The following is a 20,512-nucleotide window of genomic DNA, read 5'->3' as shown; positions in this document are numbered from 1 at the left end:
ATTCAGAACTTTTATGAAGAACTTGGGCATTTTATTGCAACATCTGTTTCTACATTTTAATTTCTCTCCTTCCTTTTTTTATAGGTATTTGCATACTTTTTTTTTTCAAATGAGAAGACCTTTTGTTTGCCACAAGAAGGCAATTATCCAGAATGTTAATGGGTTTTCAGCTATTAAGATGTAATGATATACCTTAAGTATTTAACTATAAATTTGAAAAATCTCCATGAACAATCTCAGAGGAATACTTAGAATGCACTCCTGGTAAATTGGCTCATTTTCCTGTAATTTACTGGAAGTGCTGATATGAGAGCGGTCCTAATGTGAAAAGTACATTAATCCCTGGAGTTGCATTATATGTATTAAATTATTACTCTCAAAGAATAAAATGTATTAGGCCATTTAGCCTTCATTCACATTTGTTAGTTAGAACCACAGCAGAGAAATAATCACTTATCTTTTGATGCACAAAATTAGAAATGATACATTTAATATATTTTAAAACAAGAGGTACAGTGATGCTCAGTTATGCTTTTGCATAACAATTGCTCTTTTCCCAAACAAGGGCTATTCAAGTCTGGAGCAGGATTCTTCTGGCTTTGTGGAAGCCCGTTCCATTCCATTGGTAATTGAAAGATTTTTAGAAACCCATAATGCAGCTTTCTTTGATGCCAATCACAAAGATTCATCTGCCTGCTTGCCATGAGCTTCTCCCACACTGGGGGATCATGTAAGGAGGTAGTCATTTTGAAGGAACAATGGCTGCAGGAGCATTTAGGGTCTCGGAATTTTGTCTAATTGTGTTTTTCTTCTTTGGCAGGGGACTGAAGGTTGTGGAACCATAATTTGTGAATCAGAGTGTTTTGTGTGGTTTTTTTTTTTGGACAGACAGCCATTTACGATTCCGAATGATTAAGGCAGATAGGAAGCCCCTTCTGAGAGTTTAACAAAGCTCTCAACAACCTATACCATGGACACAAAGCTGGACCCTTCTCGAGATGACCTGCCTCTCATGGCCAACACCAGCCACATACTTGTGAAGCACTATGTACTGGATTTAGATGTGGATTTTGAAAGTCAAATCATCGATGGCACCTTAGTGCTTTTCTTAGAGTCTGGAAACAGATCCAGGAAAAAGAGTGGTTCCACTGAGGAAGCCTGCCGATCAGAGTCAAATGAAGCCTGCAAATTTAGGAAGCCGGAAACCTGCCATGTTCCTGTGGCAGATACAAGGACCTCCATGTCTAAAATGGGATACAGTGATTTTGCAATTTGTGGTAAAGGTGAAAGAGATACTTCTGGTAAAGATGGTAACCATGACAACCAGGAACAGACTTATGGGATTTCTAGCTCGAAGCACTGCTGTGACACAGGGAATCATGGGAGTGAGAATTTTTTGCTAGTGTTGGACTGCTGTGATTTATCTGTGTTAAAGGTTGAGGAGGTGGATGTTGCTGCTGTGCCAGGTATTGAAAAATTTACAAGGTCTCCCAAGCTCACGGTTGTTTCTGAGCTCAGGAATCAGATTGTACGTGAACTTGTGACTCTGCCTGCCGATCGTTGGAGGGAGCAGTTAGACTATTATGCTCGGTGCAGCCAGGCTCCTGGCTGTGGGGAACTCCTGTTTGACACTGACACTTGGAGCTTACAGATCAGGAAGACAGGGGCTCAGACAGCTACTGATTTTCCTCACGCCATAAGGATACGGTACAGAACCAAACCCCAGGGGCGATCAGTTACATGGACCTCAGACCAGAATGGCAGGTAGGTATCTGGCACCCTGCAGCCCCTGCCTGTTGATCTCATGCGCTGGGAGATGAGCCTTTGCAGGAATACCCTCAGACAGGGGACCAACTCTGCAAAGATTGCCTCTCCATCTGTGGCATCACCCAGTCAGCCTCAAATCCTTAGACCCACAGTGAAGCAGGTAAATTCCTAAGCATGCTCAGCTCTTAATAGGATTACTTCCCTTAAGTCAGGGTAAAGAGATGACTTTATTAAGTCCCTGTAATTCTGAGTTAGGAGAATTAAAAGCAAGCCTCATGATTAAATCCTGAGCCTCACCCTCTGTGAAGATCTCTGCTGGCCACTTGCAGTGCTGTAGATGGGAGGGTATGTGTCTCTGAGTACAGACTTCCTCAGAGCTCCCTCATTCCCCTGAGGGAGTGGACTGCTGCCAAGCTGGGTCAGTGTGAAGTGCCTCCAAATAGAGCCTGCTCTGCTCTGTGACTTTCTTATGGCACCTGTCTCTTGGCAGCTCTGCCTCCCTGGACTTTATATGCGAACCTCCCAAGCCGTCAAACGGTCTGTTTGTGAGGGTGTGACAGTTCTGCTGACAGTGCACACTCACCTTGGCCATGAATCATAGTATTTGATACCAGAGAGACCCTGGTTTTTCGTGTGGGGAGAAGAAACTGATAGGCATCGATTTCCAGGGCATGTATTTAGGGAGCCATTTGTTCTTTTCTTCCTGCCCTTCCTCCAACAGTTGTTGAGGATTTTGAGAATTTGAGAATTTTAAAATCAAACTTTATAGAGCCCTCATTATTTTAACTATTTCTTTGTGCTAATGTACTACAAATCAATATGGTAGTTCCTGCAGAGCTAGGCTGGAGGAACATTGATCTCTATGAGCTTGCTTAAGCGCCTTCTTTTGTAGCGTTGGACTTCCTTCATGTAGACAGTGGTCTTGGTAAACTGTTTCCATCTCTCTCCAACCACCCCCCAAAAAGCCTTTTAGATTTTTTAAAACATCAGTTTGACTTTGAGCTCTAATTATCCCATTCCTTGCCTCTAATCTTACCTCCCGCTCTTGTCTCCTGCCCCCGCTTGGAATGAGTTCACTTCCTGTCTTATTTCTGCTGGAGTCTGAGGCAGCCTTTGGGAAATTGCAGGGTTGATACAAACTTACATCAGTACAAAAGCATAGTGATTTATTTGTAGAATAACTTATTGGATATCCTTGGGAGACTAGGAGGGGAAAGAAACAGGTGTTCTTATTGTGACTTCAAAGTTGTTTTGAACTTATTAAAGATGGGTTTTCAATAAGATTTAACTATATTGACTTTGAATACTTAACTAGGAAATTGTAGTTTTTATATTCACAGATACTATTTTTGGAATTGAATAATGGGGAATAAGAAACTGTTGACAGAAGAAATACTTAATAATGGCCTCAAACATGTCTGTCTTCTCAGTGCTCACTGCAAAGAGAGCAGACTTGTGAATTGCATTACATGTAAAGTGTTGACTAGGAATGAATAAATGCTGGTTTCCATAAAGAAACTAAAGAGGTCCTTGGGCACAATTGGCTCCTGCAAAGGCTGACTTGGTGAATTGATTCTTGATAAATTCTGATAATTTAATAAAATGCATGATCACAGCAAGAGTTTAAACTGTATCCTTGGAAATTTGTGGTTATATTTTAGTACAGAAATGGCATTTATGCAGTTGTACAAGGATAATAAGTTGTTTTGTATTTTTTTAAAATCCTCAAAATATGTTTTTTCTCCCACTGTTTTTTGGGGGGATTTTATTTAAGATTATCTTGCATGAATGGCCACCAAACCTTTGTAAATTCTACCACATTCTTAAGAATACATCTCGGTATATACTGATAACTGTTTGGATGACACTTTAGGACTTTAAAATGCCCAAGGGATCTCTAATTGCTAGACAGAAATAATTCCTTAGTGATATGAGTGAATAGTAATTATCAGGGTTGCAATGCTTTATGAATATAATTGTGTGAAAATATAAAATTTCACAATTATGTGAAAAATATAACTGGGTAGAGCTTATTTCCTTTAATTAAAACGTAAATAGTTGTTACATTTTTACCTTAGAATGCAGAATACTGTCAGTGTACCTACCATAAATTCTTAGTCCTAGATGAGAAACTTTTTATTCTCATTTTACAAGTAGGAAAATTGAATAAAGTAACTGAAAGCTCCTAGAAAAATCCATGTCTAATTGTAAAAAAGAGCTACATTTCTTACATTTGATCATTTCCATGTCCCTTACTGTATGCAAAGATTTCAGTACATTTAAAAAATAAATGAATTATTGTAATTTTCAATAAATTTCTCTTTTAAGCCTATTTTAGACAGAAGCTTAGGTAACCTCTAAATTGGTTTGTTTCCCTTCAAGTTTCTTCAGTGGCTTCTCCTCTTCTTATCCCCACCACACTCCTTGTCCAGAATAAACTCATGTTGTTTTATTCTGTATAAATAAATAATCACTTAGGAGGTCAGAGGAACCCAGGGTGGAATACAAAATGTGACAAAACAATCTAATTATATGTAAATGTGTGAAACAACCTCACTGAAGGGGGTAGGGATAAAGGATACTGACCTAAATAACATTGGAAACGTGTGGAATCTATAAAACTAAAGGCAAAGGAAACTGTACATAATACCACAGTTGGTAAAGTTGTTTCCCATGGGTCTACAGTTTAACAATTTTGCTATCACTATACATGTATGCTAGAATTGAACAATTAAGTAAATGAATGGCAGATGGTGGGAGCCAGCTTTCTCACTGTTGAAGTGCAAGGTTACAGATGAGGAAGGGGAAGTGGCTAGAAAAATGCATGTGGAAATGGATTAGAACTAGAGACATCACTATGAACTCATATTTAATATAGATATGGATGGTTGCACATGGAAATAAGTATAGAGATGGTGTTTCCAAGGGTTAGCATACACACGTATTTCCTTGCTTGTCAGCTAAAAAAGTTAGGAGCATGAACATACACTAGATTCCTGGTCTTGGTTTCTAAGGCCATTCTCCAATAAAGGAATCAGGGCTTCTTGGAGAAATAGGTAGGACTGGGACAAGAAATACACAAGATGAGCCTGGAGCATCTTGTAGTGCCAGAAAATAAGGAAATGCTCAAACAACAGCTACAACCTGCAACTTGGGTGCATGTCAAAGGTCCAGGGAGCCATGTGAAAGAACTCCTAATGGCCAAAGCTGGACAACAAAGTAAAGAAAATAGCTTTGGATAATATTGCAAAGTATAAAATAAATATCTGAGCCCATGCTGATAAAATATTTGACTAAATAAACAAATGGAAGAGAATGGACAAATCCATGGTGCAGAAGAAGTAAAAGTCCTGTAGATACTCTGTCTTCAAGGAAGTGGGGCATCACTCCTCTCTCCTTAAGTATGGCCTACACATAGTGACTTCTTTCCTAAGAGGACGGTATGGAGAGCGGTGTGTGTGTGTGCAATTTTACATTGGAGAAACTTGACAAACAACACCGCAGCGAGGAGATCAAGGGTAACATCAACAGTGATAAGTAATGTTGATGTACCCTTGGTGTGATGTGATGAGAATGGCAGCATTGTGATCTTCTTCCCCTAACGCCATAACCCCAATCTAACCAAGAGGAAAACATCAGATAAATCCCAATGGCGGGACATTCAACAAAATACCTTACCAGTACTCCTTAAACTCAAGGTCAACATAAAGTCTTAAGAAACCCATCACCTAAGGCAGTGGTCGGCAAACTCATTAGTCAACAGAGCCAAATATCAACAGTACAACGATTGAAATTTCTTTTGAGAGCCAAATTTTTTAAACTTAAACTTCTTCTAACGCCACTTCTTCAAAATAGACTCGCCCAGGCCGTGGTATTTTGTGGAAGAGCCACACTCAAGGGGCCAAAGAGTTGCATGTGGCTCACGAGCCACAGTTTGCTGACCACGGACCTAAGGAAATATGATGATTAAAGGTAATGTAGTATCCTTGAACAGAAAAAGGACATTAGAGAAAAACAAAATCTGAATAAAATTTAGCTAATAATAATGTGTCAGTATTAGCTCATCACCTGTGACAAATGTAACATACTAGTAGTATAAGATGTTAATAATAGGGAAAACTGGGTATGGGGTATATGAGAACTCTGTGTATTTTTGCACTTACTAGTAAAAAAATGTAAAACTGTTCCAAAATAAAAAGTTTGTTAAACAAAATAAACTTCAAATTTGGAAAGAAGTTATCATCTTTCCACCCTGAAATCCCCCTTTTGTAAGGGCTGTCCTCCAGTTTCTACCAAGTGTCAGTGTTCTCTGGAGAACTAAAAATACATTTGAAGCTATAAAAGTTGTGTTCCTTCCAATCTTTGTCAATAAAATATCTGGAAGTATAAAAGCTACATTTTCCTACTTTGGTTTATCCATTTGGGGTTGTGGCAGTGCTTGAACTGAAATGCTCTTTCTTGTGTCCATCATTCAGATACGGCTTTTAGCTGACATTAAAAAATGACCGAAGCAAACACATACAATAATCTGATAGAATTTGGATCTTGGAAACAATGTTTACTTTGTGTCTGTACCCTTTAAAAATATTCTGAAGAACTATTTGAGAACAGAGACAGGGTCAAGAATGTGTAAAGGTGCTCTTGCTAAGTTAGAAAGAAGGGGACTTAATATCTTTTTTATTCTAGGTTCTTAGACATAAAAAAAACAGCTTTTAAAGATGGTAATCTTTATTCAAAGTTTATGTACTTTCTGCATTTTCCTACATTTTTTTTTCCATTCCACTGAATGAAATGTTAGTTAAAACCAAAGCATTCTCTCTGGTAACCCACTCCCTTTTCCGTTAGCGTCATTGAAATAGTTTGTGGAACCAGCCAAGTGGTCTAGGAGATCTGGGCTTGAGCTGATGACATCACTGGCCATGAGTTGAGTGGGGGGAGGGGGAGAAAATTCAGTTAAATGTAGCAAATTTATTTTTAAAACTATAATTATTTGGATCATTGTTAAAGATGAACTGATCAGGAAAATACATTGTAATTTAAAGTAATATTAAAATTTTAAATTTTCTAAATCACTATAATGTTTCTTTGTTTTAGACAAGACCGGTATGAAGTTGGCAAAATACAAAGGAGAGTGATTTTTTTTCCTATTATATTTATTGCTCAGCTATTGGACCAAGAAAGATGTAAACCTTTGGAGTATTTTTAGTTTGACATCAAAACCAGATGTTAAAACATGTTTTCTCCCCCACTAAAATAGTTTTACTGTTTTAGATCTCACTATAAAGGAAAGTTTTAAAATTAGAAGAATGAGCAGGAGATCTTCAGAAGAGATTCTAAAATCTACAAGGAATATTTCTACAATTAATTTTTTTTATTTGCTTCCAGAAACCTATACAAAATTCATGAGAACTGAACTGGAAATACATATTAATTATATAATATCATTGTATAACTGCAAAAGAGGAATCAAAAATTCCAAACCTGGGAAGGTCTGCAAGGGTTCTACTTCAGCCTCTTTCTCCCCTTGCTGCACATAGAACCACCTCTGTTTCACAGAATCCCATCGAGTCATGGGAGAAAAGACAATAGACTGTCTTAAACAAGTGACCAAAATGACCAACCAAATAGCAGCAACAACAAAAAGAATAACCAACGTCAACAGAAAATAACAAAACACAACAAACTATAACCAAAAGTATAATATGTCAAAAAGAACTAGAAGGTGAGAGCCCCAAGACCTGAGTACTCCTCAGAGCCATGCCGCCAACTAGCTGTGTGACTTCAATAAGTCATTTTACTTCTCTGAAACTTAATTCTCATGAATAAGACGAGAAGGCTCCATCTGAGGATCTCCAAATAATTTCCAGATGTAAAATTCTATATTTACAAGGGACTTCCAGATGAAAAATGCTGTCTTTGCTTTTATAAGCAGCTTGCCTATTTTGCATCCAAAACAACTCTGGTGAAAAGTGGTCAATTTCTGACTCAAAGCTACTTTTATTCAGTCCAGTCCAGTTTGACTATACAGAAAATCCGAGTCAAAGCAGCATTCTTCTTTGACCTGCCATACGTTCAGTATGATTGATGAATACTGGTTTTGGTAATTGTGCCATGAAGTAGAATGATATAAGGAAGGATTTGTGCACACATGTGTGTGTTCATGCATGTGTGTGTGCGCACACAGGAGAGAGTCATACTTTACTCTTCCTGTTTGGGTAGTCTGGCTCTTGGTTTTTGTGGCACAAGAAGGTAATAGGGTTGCTCACCTGCAGTGGAGACTGTAATGGGTTTAATGAGATCAGGGAGTCATATAAAAGGTCAGATGCAGGAAGGAGAACAGATGGAGAGGAATTGGTGGAGACCTGAGGAAGCCTATATAAGAATGTGACCCTCTGAGCTGTCACATCTGCGGCCCCCTGGCCTCCAGTGACCCGATCAGTGCCTCACTGTGGGAAAAACACCCCATCATTTCACACCCAGGCAACTGGGAACCCCTCACCTCCTACCTGCTTCACTTGAGCAGCCTGCCCCCCAGTCGCTGAATAGTGATAACTAAGTCTGAAAATGGGTGATTTTATGGACAGTAATGGAACTTGAAACATTTTTAAAACTAAAAATAGTCCCCTTTTTACCACAACTGCAAAAAGACAAATGCATACAGTAGTCAACTGAAGAGAAAGGAAATACATGGTTTGAATCAATCCCCTACAAGTTTTTTTTTTTTTTTTTTTTTTTTTTTGTGTGTGTGTGTGTGTGTGTGTGTGTGTGTGTGTGTGTTTTCCATAGATGGCATAGGTCTCAGTCTGCTCAGGCTACTATGACAAAATACCACAGACTGGGTGGTTTATAAACAGATTTATTCACAGTCCTGCAGTCTGGAAGTCTGAGATCTGGTTGCCAGCATGGTTGGCGTCTGTGGGGGCCCACTTCTGGTTTGTGGACTGCTGACTTCTGGCCATGTCCTCACAGGGTGGGAGAGGCTGGGGAGTTCTGTCAGCCACCTTTATACAGGCACTAATCTCACTAATGAGCACTCTGCCACAGGACCTAAGCATCTTCCAAAGGCCCCACCTCCTAATACCATCACATTGGGCATTAGGATTCCAACATTAGAACTGAGGGGAACACATTCAGATCAAAGCAACATAGTGTGTCTCGTCCTTACATGCAAACACACAAACATGTAACAAGCTGAGGCAATTGTTATTCCGACAGGTTCTTCCTCACTTTCCTTCTTTAATGGCAGCAAGTCATGGGCCTGCCTCTCAACCCCTTTATTATCCTGTGTTTTTTTTTTTATTTTCAGTGTCCTCTTCCCACTCCCACAGCTCCTGGGCAGTTAACTGGGCTCCCCCAGGAGTCTCCCATGAGCCGTGATGTGGGAGTTTTCCTTTGCGTGCTGGAAGGAATTATCCAGTCTGGAAATAATGAAGTTATGAGCATCAGAGAATTTCCAACTGGCAAGTTTTAGCAACATGGCCGAGGTGCAAGGCTGTGCTGTGCACATTGAATAAACACAGCTGCATTTATTTCAGTGATCACACATCCAGATAACTGTGGAGCATGTTTATAAATGCACATAGATGTTCTTCCCCTCTTGAGGTGTGGAGGGTAGGAACCAGCTCTCCATATAGTTTTCATTTAATGCGTACATGAGGGGAGCCCTCTTTACCCTTAAGTCACTATGCAGAGGAGAATTTTAACCCTCAGTTTTTGTTTCTAGCATAAAAATGAGTGAATTTGGTGTCATGTTTAAAAGGTAAGTCCTGAGTCAGACACATTTAAATAACTTAGTATTCATTGGCTTAGAAACACACTTTGAATTTTTATTTAAAAATGAATCTGATTTTTTTTTTTTAATGCTCACCCAAAGATATCTTTCATTGATTTTTAGAGAGAGTGGGAGAGAGAGGGAAAGATAGAGAGAAACATTGATGTGAGAGAGACACATCAATTGGTTGCCTCCTGCGAGCGCCCTGACTAGGTTCCAGGCCGGGGAGGAGCCTGCAACAATGGTATGTGCCCTTGACCAGAATCGAACCTGGGACCTTTCAGTCTGCAGGCCGACGTTCTGTCCACTGAGCCAAACTGGCTAGGGCTGAATCTGATTCTTGATAGTTTTGTAAACAGCTTACAAAAGAGACATTAACTTTTGAATGTTGTTCATTTGAGTGTAGATACCAACAACTGTCTAATCATCTGTAACATGTGAAATCTGGATGTGCATATTGTTCCTGTTCACCAGATACCACATGGTTTCCTCTGATTGGTTTTGAATTTCTGGTCTTCTTCCAGCTTCTGTACCTCTGAACTTTTTGGGTGCTCTTTGTGCTGTCACCTTGATGAACAATTCCTGGTGGTCCAACTCACTTGTCGATCCAGAGTCGACTGATAGGCTCCATGGTTTCTAGCTCCATTGATTCCATTTCACGACTTGTTTCTCTTAGTGACTTAACTAAATTGTTTGATATTTGCACTATGTGCATAAAGATATCAAGTTAGAAAAGCTCAAAGGGCCATTGGTTATAAAGTCACTGGCACTTGGTTTGGGCATGTTGGGAAGCGAGGAGTGAAGGTGCAACTGAGAAAGAGGAAAGGCCAGGAAAGGAGTAGCTGGGAGCACAAGGGGAATCTGCATTTTCAAGAAATTATGCCTAGGGCCTCTCTTGTGATTATTTGCTGATTTATGATCACATTCCAATAAGAAAGTGTTTGAGTATTATATTTATGGGTGTGGCTTTTATATACCTGACTTGATCCACAATTTAAGAGTTACAGGTCTGGAGACCAAATGGGAAGCTAGAAAGAAAACATAGAGTCTTTTGCAGAAAGGATACCCTGCCATGTAAAGAGGAGGGTAAGAAGAGAGAATGGTGAGGACAGTGGGGAGGTTGGAGGTAAGAGCTTCCTGGGGGTCTGGCCAAGTCCCTTGGTGGGAGAGTCAGGTGCCCAGGCACAGTGTGGCAGAAAGAGCCTGAGGAGATGACAGGGGAATCAGGACAAAACTCTAGAGCAAAATACCTAAAGCAGACAGTTTTAAAGGGGAAATAATAGAGAATTAGGGAATTAGGAAATAGAGAATTAGAGAATAGGAATTTCTCTAATAATAGAGAAAAAGATGGTGATAATGTGCTTTTTAAAAAATCAGCCAATGGAAGGCTTTCTCCCCCATCCCTACCTCCCTATTGGAGTGTGACACCCAGACTCAAATCTGACTGTAACAAAAAACACTATGTTATAATATTATCATTCTTAAACTTTCTGAGATCAGCCTGATTTCAGACACTCAGTCCCATTGTTGGACACTATGCTGTTTGAGGTTAGAAAGTCACTCTCTCTGCCTTCATACAAATGTCTTCAGCCATATGGTGTGTAAAGCCTTTTATATGCAAACTAGTGTCCTGGTGCATGAATTTGTGCACATTGAAAGGAAATTAATTAGAAGGTGGCTGGTGGGGCGGACTGGGCGAGAGGGGCCGGACATACCCTGGAGCCAACCTCCCGCGGTTGAAGGGCGTCTGCGGAGTGAGCAGGGTCCCTGTGGCAGGTGGGGTCCCTTGGCTTGGCCTGCGGGGTTTGGGCCGAAACTGGCTCTCCAACATCCCCCGAGGGGTCCTGGATTGTGAGAGTGCAGTTCTCGGATGATGCACCCCGGAACTGGGCTCCCTTCTCTCTGGTTCGGGGTGTGTCACCTGAGAACTGCCGCTGCCAAGTCACCGCAGCTCAGCAGCTCCTGCGTTGAGCGTCTGCCCCCTGGTGGTCAGTGCATGTCATAGCTACTGGTCGAAGCATCTGCCCCCTGGTGGTCATTGTGTGTCATAGCTACTGGTTGGCCGGTCAGATGGTTGCTTAGCCTTTTATATATATAGAATACACAGGTAGGAACTCTTCTCCCTGACCCTTCTTGTGACTTTGCTTGTGGTCCTGAGTTTCCTTTCTTGTTTAATAACTTCATGACTTATTTTATCACTTGAGCTAGAAACCTGAGAAAATTCTGTTATCTATTTCTAGACTTAACCGTTTAAAAGAATAGATATTTACTACTATTTCACAGTTCTCAGGAATCCAGGGGCAGCCTAGCTTGGTGGTTGTGGCCCATTATCTCTTACAAGGTTGCATTCTGCTGAGGTGCAAGCATTTCAAGGCTTGACCGGAGCTGGATGGTCCTCTTCCAAAATCACAGGCCTGGCTGTTGCCAGCCTGCATGTCCTTGCTGACTGTGGGCAGAGGTCTCCATTTCTCCCACATGGGCCCTCCATAGGCTCCCAGTGTGTCCTCCTGCCATGGCAGCTGGATTTCCCCCAGAGTCAGTGATGAAGAGAAAGAGATACAGAGGGAAAAGAACCACTAAAATGGAAGTCACAGATTTTCAAATAACCTAATCTCACAAGTGATACAGACTAACCCTCGTACAGCATGTGAAGGGACTACACAAGGATGTGAATATAAGGAGGTAGGGGCCATTGGGGACCAACTTGGAAGCTGGCTTCCTCAGAGAGGCCTTTCTTTCCTTTTCCCTCTTCTTCAGCAAATGACTAAGTCCTTCTGATTCTTCTTCTGTGGTGTTTCTCAGGTATGGCTTCATCTTAAAGCTGATTGCTTATTCTGGGAAGAGGTGTGGAAGCTGATGGGGAAGTCTTGGGGATGCATGCCTAAGGACACAGGTGAAATGCATATTAATATACTAGCATGGCCTCCAACCCAGCCAATATAGGGAAAGGAAAATAAACCTTTTGGCAAGCTAATATTTTGGGGAGGATTTGTTTCCTATACAGATAAAGGGAGACCTGTAACATCAGAGTCATCCTAGGGAAATAAGGTGCTGAGCACAACAGCAAGAGAGTATAGATACTTTTAGACTTAGCCTGAGCACCCTAGGACTTAAGACCATAATAAGGACAACACCCCCTTTGCATGAGGCAGAAAAAGCCTTAGGAGAGCGGTAAGCAAGGGCCTGCCATTTCCCTGTGAGCATCATTACTAACTTTACCTCCATTAAGTCTACTTAGATTGGAAGTGGCTTCTGATAGCTCTTGAACTGAGAAAAACTGTGGGGTCCATTCTGCTTCAATGAGAAAGCAAGCTTTGATCTCAAGGTCTGCCATTGTCTGAGGAGGCAAGAGTTAATGCCTACCATTTGGCTACTGGGAATACACCTTGTTTCCACTGACAACACTCACTTTTCCTTTTGGGGACCTTCTCTAAGATGGGCTTTTGGGGGAAAAACAAAACACTTAATAGGTAGAATTATTAGAAATAGGCATGCTTGACCCAACCTAGCTGAGTTATTTGAGCTGCTATAGCATACCTCTCACCACATACCCACCACCACCAGCTCTGCCTGGGAGGAGACAGCTCTGGCAGGCTTCCTCAAACAGCCTGAGGTGGGACAGTTAACTAAGGCTTGTTGAAACTGATGGGAGATTCTGGGTCTTCCATGAAATTTTGTTCTTGGATCTATAAACTTGGAATACAGAATCATAGATTTATGGACCAGAACAGACAATAGAAGTCACCAACCTGTGTCCCATCCCCATTTTACATGTGATTCAGGTCAAGAGACTTACCCATAGTCATTTAATAAGTTGGAAACCCAGGAAGGACTAAAATTTTCTAAATTCTGATCTTTTCCCTACTACTTGTCAAGCTTGTGAGTTATCATGGACACTTATAGGAAGGGAGACCGTACCTGCCTATCTGCCCTACCGTTCATTTTCTGCTCTTATTGTGACCTTTTCTGAATGACCAGGCACCTCACTACCTAGGCTCCCTCATCTTCTATTTCCTGGTAGGTCTGACCAATTTGGGAGGGTTGGGGATGGCACTGGTGGAAAAATTTAAGAGCAGGAGTTGGCGAGAAACATTTCTTCTCCCTTCCCTGTTTCCTTTGGCATCTCCAACAGTGACCAAGCCTCCTCTGGTCCCAGCACCCATTGGACAGTCTCCACTGTGACTCTGACTTCTGCCAGATGACCCAGCAACATCTAGAAACATCAGCTTCTCCAACCCAAGGAGCCACAGCTACTTACTGCCCTGCTTAATCTCTGGGTTGCCTCACTGTCCCTGTTTGGCTTCTCCACTCTTCTAGCATTAGTATAACCAATTCCCTGTATTAAATTATATCTGTTTGTCAAGACCTGGACTGTTCTCTCTTTTCTTGGCTGTACCCTGACTGATAGAGTGGGACCATCATTCTGTGAGCTCTTGCACATTTTAGGGACACAATACATGTTCATCATAGTGAAGCAAAAAAGTGGATACATTTTCCTGAGACACTTTCCTGATGGTAAGTTTTGTGCTTTCTAAACAGTGGTGTCAAAAGAATCCTTTCCTTTGATCACATCAATCTTTTCCATCTCTGCCAGCAGTGACTCAATCATGGAAGACATTGTTCTTGGTGCCCGTGGGTGTGTATATTTTAGTTTCAACAGAATGAGCCCTAATGTCATGCCATTGGTTTCCCAAATTTGCTTTGGTAATGACTATACTTGGCCTTCCTGGTAGTTGTGACCTATAGTCCTGTTTACCCCTGTTCTTGGCCTCCACACAAGGATTCCCACAAGGGCTCCATTTGAGATGGTGATTTCCAGGATTGGGATATCTGCCCACCAGCACTGGATTTGAGACCACCAGCTTGTTTTTCCAAACATTAATATCTCAGTGATCTCCAAACATATTTTCTGTCCCAGAATATTTTCCAAGTTTTGTAAAAATGTCTCTAAAACTTTTTTCTTTTAAAGGCATAAGATTAGCCTAAGGGGAGGGGCAAGGGTAATACAGATTTTAACTTGGAAGTCTAGTGTTTAAAACTTTAACCAAAAAAAAATGTTTTTCCCTTAAAAAACAACTTTCTTTACATATTTAAGTAATTCGTTTGGGAGAAATTATCACTTAGCCCTCCCTTGGCAGTTTCAGTTCAAAATGCTTTGAAACTAGTCAACTACAAAGCCTCAAATGTTTTTTCTTTGAAAGTTCAACTTACCTTCTCTACTATGGAGATGAGAAAAGTGACAACTTACTTTAAAGATTCTCCCCTTTTGTTTCTTTGTCTTTCTTTTGCAGGCCATGTGTTTATACTATGGGATCGCCCATAAACAACAGGGCCCTTTTTCCATGCCAGGAGCCCCCCGTTGCCATGTCAACATGGCAGGCCACAGTCCGAGCAGCTGCATCTTTTGTTGTTTTAATGAGTGGGGAAAATTCTGCCAAGCCAACACAGCTTCGGGAAGGTACTGTACATGTGTTCTGTGCTTGTTTCTGTATTGCACACATGCTGGACCCAGGAACCCGAGACGTGCTGTTTTTCGCAACTTTAAAGAACTCCTTTATTAGTTGGGTTGGAATGAACATGCTAGAAAACACCCTGCCAGAGAAAACAGCAGGGAGGAGGCGGAGCCTGTGGGGAGCCTGGGCAGGCATGTGGGGCTCTTCATGCCAGATTTATCAATTCCTAGAGTATTTCAGCGGTTGCTTTGCCCTGGTGGTTTGTGGGCCATAAGTGGGTGGTCTTGGTTGAAGACTTTCTGGACAGGCAAGTGTGTCATGGAAACACCGTTACTTACAGTTGAGTTGTCTGTGGTTGGGTCATGAGCCTGCACAGGGGGTTCATTGCACAGGGGGTTCATTACGCCGAGTGATAGTGCTGCTGTTGGTGGGCCCACCAGAGCTGTTCGAGTCCAGCTCTGTTCTAAACACCGTTACCTCAGAGTTCTGAACCAAAGTGTAAAAGATGGAAGGCGAGTGCTAATGCAGATCAAGGCTCTGTCTGGGAATTATTTGCTTATTGCAATAATTAACTCAGTTGAGAGCCTAAGCATTTTGATGCCAGGTGAAATTTTTATAATTGTAACATTTCTTCATTTTAAATATGGTGTCTCTCACATACCTATAGAAACTTTAAATTTTACAGGAAATTAAAAGTAATAAAATTAAATAATTTTAGAGAAAGTGATTGCCAACATTTTGTTTCATTTCCTTCCAGTATTTAAAATCTACACAGATGGTACATATTGTCATTTCAAAATCGCCACACAGCACATAACAGTTTTTTTTACTTATGGTGTATTTTGAACGTTTCCCAGGTCATTAAGTATTTTTTAAAACTATAATTTTAATGTCTGCGTAATATTTTATTGTATGAATATATCATATTTTAACATTTTTTATAATTAGACATTTTTATTATTTTCAGGTTTTTTCCTGTTATAAATAAAGTTGCATGAAATTCCTGAGGAGGCATTTAGTATAAAATTAGAATTACTGAGTCAAAAGTTTTTAGCGTGGATAAGGCTGTTGGTACATATTTCAAGTTGTTTCCCAGAAAGGCTGTGCCAATTTACATTTGTACCAATAATACATTTTCATACCCATCAGTAGTTATAGGGTCCCCATTTCCCAGGAATTTCACCCATTTTCTAGGCAGAAAAGGTCTGTCTTTAACTTAGATTACTTCGATTATCAATGGGGTTTTACATATCCTTATATTTTTCTTAACCATCTTCCATCTTCATTTCCTGACTTTTTATTTCCTTTGCTCATTTTTACAGTGAGGCTTCAGTGAGGTTTTCAAAAGTTTGTTTTGTCTTTTAATTTGATTGGCTCTTTAAAATATAAAAATATTTATCTTATTGTATTTATTAAAAGTACTTTTCCCAGTTTTAATATGCCTTTTAATTTTATACTGTGTTTCTGATCTATTGGAGATTTTAATTTTTATTTAGTGAAATCTGTCTAATTATCCTTTGAAGGTCTTTCTTTATTTGATCTGAGATTCATCTGTTTTGTTTTAATATTTTTATTTAATTTAAAATTTTCATTATGTCTTCAATCTGTTTGTAGTTTATTCTAGTCAGGATTGTGAAATGAGGACTACATTTTTTTTTCCAAATAGGAAACAAGTTGCTCTAAGATAATTTATTGAATCTTTTCTAACTTGTGATGTCTCCTTTATCATAAACTAGATTTTACACGTACTAGAGTCTTCAATGAGAATTTACTTGATTCTCAAAGTGAAAATAAGACAAATAATACATTAAAAAAAAAAAGATAGGTCACATTTATATGGTTCATTTACAAATGAACAAAGGATAAAAAATTGCAATAAAATTTCCTTTTTACTCCTAATTCCCAGCTACCCAGTAACCCTTCCCCAAGGTAACCAAAGTCACCAGTTTCCTTTGTTTAAGATGTTTGTTCCACTTGTTGCACAGATCATAGCATGCTGCACATATGTTTGTTTTGTACCTCACCCTTTAGAATAAATTTGTTTTACAGATAATTTCATATCTGAGCATTAAGAGCTTTCTCATTATTTTTATGACTATAAAATAGTTCATAAATGGATCTTTTACAGTTGAGTGAACCAATAGCTCTTGACTTCACTCTATCAAATAAGGAACTACACTGAGTGGCCAGATCATTATGATTTCTGAACACATAATAATCTGGCCACTCAGTGTACTTCTCTTGAGTACCTCATTTATTTGATATCAAAGATACTGTAAATCATGCACCTGATCAGTTTTCCCATTTGCACTGGCTGATGGAAAGCTCAGGGCAAATAGGTGGTTGATCTCCAGCAAAAGTCTAGAATACTTTTGGTACCCATTTGAGATACAAATACACTGAGTGGCCAGATTATTATGCGTTCAGAGATCATAATAATCTGGCCACTCAGTGTAAATGGGCATTTACTTCTATCATCTTCCCTCACCCACATTCCCTAGTTTTGGTAAATACAGTTGGGGTTTAGAACTCATATTATCTATCTATATTTTTTAAAATATGTTTTTCTTGATTTCAGAGAGAGGAAGAGAGAGTGAGAGAGAGATAGAAACATCAATGATGAGAGAATCATTGATTGGCTGCCTCCTAGTGGGGATCCAGTCCTCAACCCGGGCATGTGCCCTGACCAGGAATTGAACCATGACCTCCTGGTTCATAGGTCGATGCTCAACCACTGAGACACACTGGACAGGCTTGTCTCTATATTTTGTTTTTGTATTATATCTTCTCTTCTATAAGTTACAATTTTTTTTTTTACATCTTCGTCTAGTTTCAAATCATATTTGTAATAAGTATTTATACTGTCTTTATCCTTGAGCTTTTAAATTTGAATAATTTCTCAGGCACTTGGGAAATTGTTTCAATATTTATTTTCTAGAAGGGTGGATGTGTGGTATATTTTATGAGCCATCCCATATTTAGGTTGGCTTTTAGTTCTATTCACTTATGAACAATCCTTGGCTAGGTATAAAATTTTTAGGACTTCTTTTCTCTCTTAAACAACTATAAACATTTTCATTATCATGCCTTACTTAGCAAATCTGATATCAATTTTTAAAAAGTTCCTTGAAAGTCTGATTTTCCTGCCTAGAGGAATTTCCTCATAAAATTATTTTTATTTATGTAATTTACAGCTTTCTAGAAAGAAGCTAGTTATGGGTACCTTTGACTTTAATCAACTTTATTAAAGTACTAGAGGCCCAGTGTGCAAAATTCGTGCATAGGTAAGGTCCCTAGGCCTGGCTGGCGATCAGGGCTGATCAGGGCCGATCTGTGTGGCGACCAGTGGGGTGATGGGGCGGGGCCTGCTCGCACCCACCTTGGCTGGCCTGATGCCGCCTGCTCGCTGGCCCCGCCCCCCACTGCCACTGCCAGTCGGGGCCTGTAAGCTGGGGGCAGCTCCTGTGTTGAGTGTCTGCTCCCTGGTGGTCAGTGAGCGTCATAGTGACCAGTTGTTCCGCTGTTTGGTCGATTTGCATATTAGGGTTTTATATAGATAATTTGCGTGTAATAAAATATACACAATTTGTCTTGTTTAATGAAGTTTGAAAAATACACCAATTTATTTAATCAGCACTCCTATGAAGATGTAGAACATTTCCTTTACCCTAGGACTCCCCTTACTCCCATCTCTCCTTAAGTCATTCCTCCAAACCCCACTCCTGTCAACCACTGACCCGATTTCCGTGTTTGTAGATTAGTTTTGCCTCTGCCAAAGATTCATGTAAATGGAGTCATTCCATGTGTGCTCTTTTGTGTCTGGCTTCATTTGCTCAGCATAATGTTTGGAAAAGCCACCCATTTTATGTGAGTGTTAATAGTTTGTTATTTCTTAAAATCAGTGAATAGTAGTCCATTATATGAAATAACCACAGTTTGTTTATCCTTTCACCTGTTTATGGACATTTGAATTGTTTTTAGCCATCATGATAAATAATGCTGTGAACATTTGTGTACAAGTCTTTTTGAGGATATAGGTTTTCATTTCTCTTGGGTAAATACCTAAGAGTGGAATTGCTGGATCCTATAAAATGCATGTTTAACTTTGTAAGTATCTGCCAAAGTATTTCCAAAGTGATTGTATCATTTTGTATTCTACCAGTAATATATCAGAACCTCCCCTGCGCCACTCCATACCATTGCTGGGCATCCTTGCAAACACTGGTATTGTCAACCTTCCAACTGGGTGTCCAGTGCTAGCCTGTTGTGGTTTTAATTTGCCTTTCTCTGAGGACAAGTGATCGTGAGCAACTTTTCATACTTATTGTGCTTTCTTATATCTTCCTTTGAAAAGCATCTCTTCAAGTTGTTTGCCCATTTATTTAATGTGAGGTTTTTGGTTGTTTTATTAGTAGTTTGAAAGAATGCTTTGTATATTCTAGGTATAAGCCTTTTATCAGATATATGTATTGCAAATATATTCTCCCAGTTGGTGTAGCTTGCCCTTTCATTTACACTCTACACCACTGCTTTTCCATAGAAACATTTTGTTCTTTAGTAATTCCATTATAGATTTAAATTGTTATTTAAGTTTCCTTATAATCCTTCCTTATTTTTTTGATCTGCTATCTTTTGAAATCACTCTCTTATACTGTTTCAGCCTGTTATCTTCTCATACTTTTTAATATATTTTCGTAGAAGTTATATCTTCCTGTATCATAATGGGAATGCCAGTTTCCTAAACTGCTTTTGGTTTCTGCAGTAAATTCATTTCTGAGGCTTGTTCTTCTTCTGAGTCCTTCGAATGATGTTTTCTTTTACCTTTATTTTGCAGTATTTCTTCCCATAATGCTCATGGCTCTCCTCATTGGTGTGTACCCACACACAGAACACAGTCTATGAGTTTCCCTGCGCTCCGTTCACTTTCCATGTGTCCTGTCTGAAACTCTCTCTGTTCAACAAGTGAGAGGTTACTGATGTAGGCTGCAGCGTCTTGCTGGCAATTGCCTAGTGAAGTTCTGCTGGATTCACACAGGCTTTCTCCACCCTCCCTCTGTGGTTCCCGGATGTGCTGAGATTGATTGAGTATCTGGAACACTGCAGTGTCAAGCCGGTCTTGATACCTGGCCACCTCCATGGCTGCCTCTAGAGGTTGACCTGCAGTCACCACACCCCACGATGCGATGCGGGGTGGCTCTCCCTGCCCCCCATCTAATCAAGCCTGCATATTTTCTCATTCACGGTTTGGCCCTGCAGTTCAAACAGAAAGGCTCGTGTTGGGCAGTGTTTCTGAAACTTGAGCATTATTTTTCTTTTTAGAGGGGAAAAAAATCTCATGATTCACCATGGTTGGCTGAAATTATTTGTATTAGAATTATATTTTAAAACTATGAGTGTTAAGATTAGATATAAATTCTGTATGCTTATAACTCTTACACATCTATAAAGCCAAAATAAAATTGTAAGTTAAGCACAGACCAAGTTATTAAATCAGCAAAATTCAGATAAACAACTTAAGTTT

The 20,512-nt window shown here is 39.9% G+C and overlaps 1 protein-coding gene across 5 annotated transcripts in view; it reads left to right on the top strand.

Annotated features, from left to right (window-relative positions):
- AOPEP (aminopeptidase O (putative)) overlaps window positions 1-20,512 on the top strand; it is a 356,743-nt gene that overhangs the window by 46,860 nt on the left and 289,371 nt on the right. For 4 of the 5 annotated variants that reach the window (XM_080670039.1, XM_080670043.1, XM_080670040.1 and 1 more), the window contains exons 1-2: window positions 864-1,764; window positions 14,830-14,996. In XM_080670039.1, coding sequence (XP_080526165.1) covers window positions 971-1,764; window positions 14,830-14,996 — 961 coding nt within the window. In that variant the 5' untranslated portion in view covers window positions 864-970. Of the gene's footprint in view, window positions 1-863; window positions 1,765-14,829; window positions 14,997-20,512 lie in introns of those variants that run through there. The other variant, XM_080670042.1, reaches the window with a different exon arrangement.

This window comes from Plecotus auritus (genome assembly GCF_963455305.1).
Source record: "Plecotus auritus genome assembly, chromosome: 5".
Lineage (NCBI taxonomy): Eukaryota > Metazoa > Chordata > Mammalia > Chiroptera > Vespertilionidae > Plecotus > Plecotus auritus.
The sequence above is the reverse complement of the archived record's forward strand: the minus strand, read 5'-3'. Positions and strand labels throughout refer to the sequence as shown.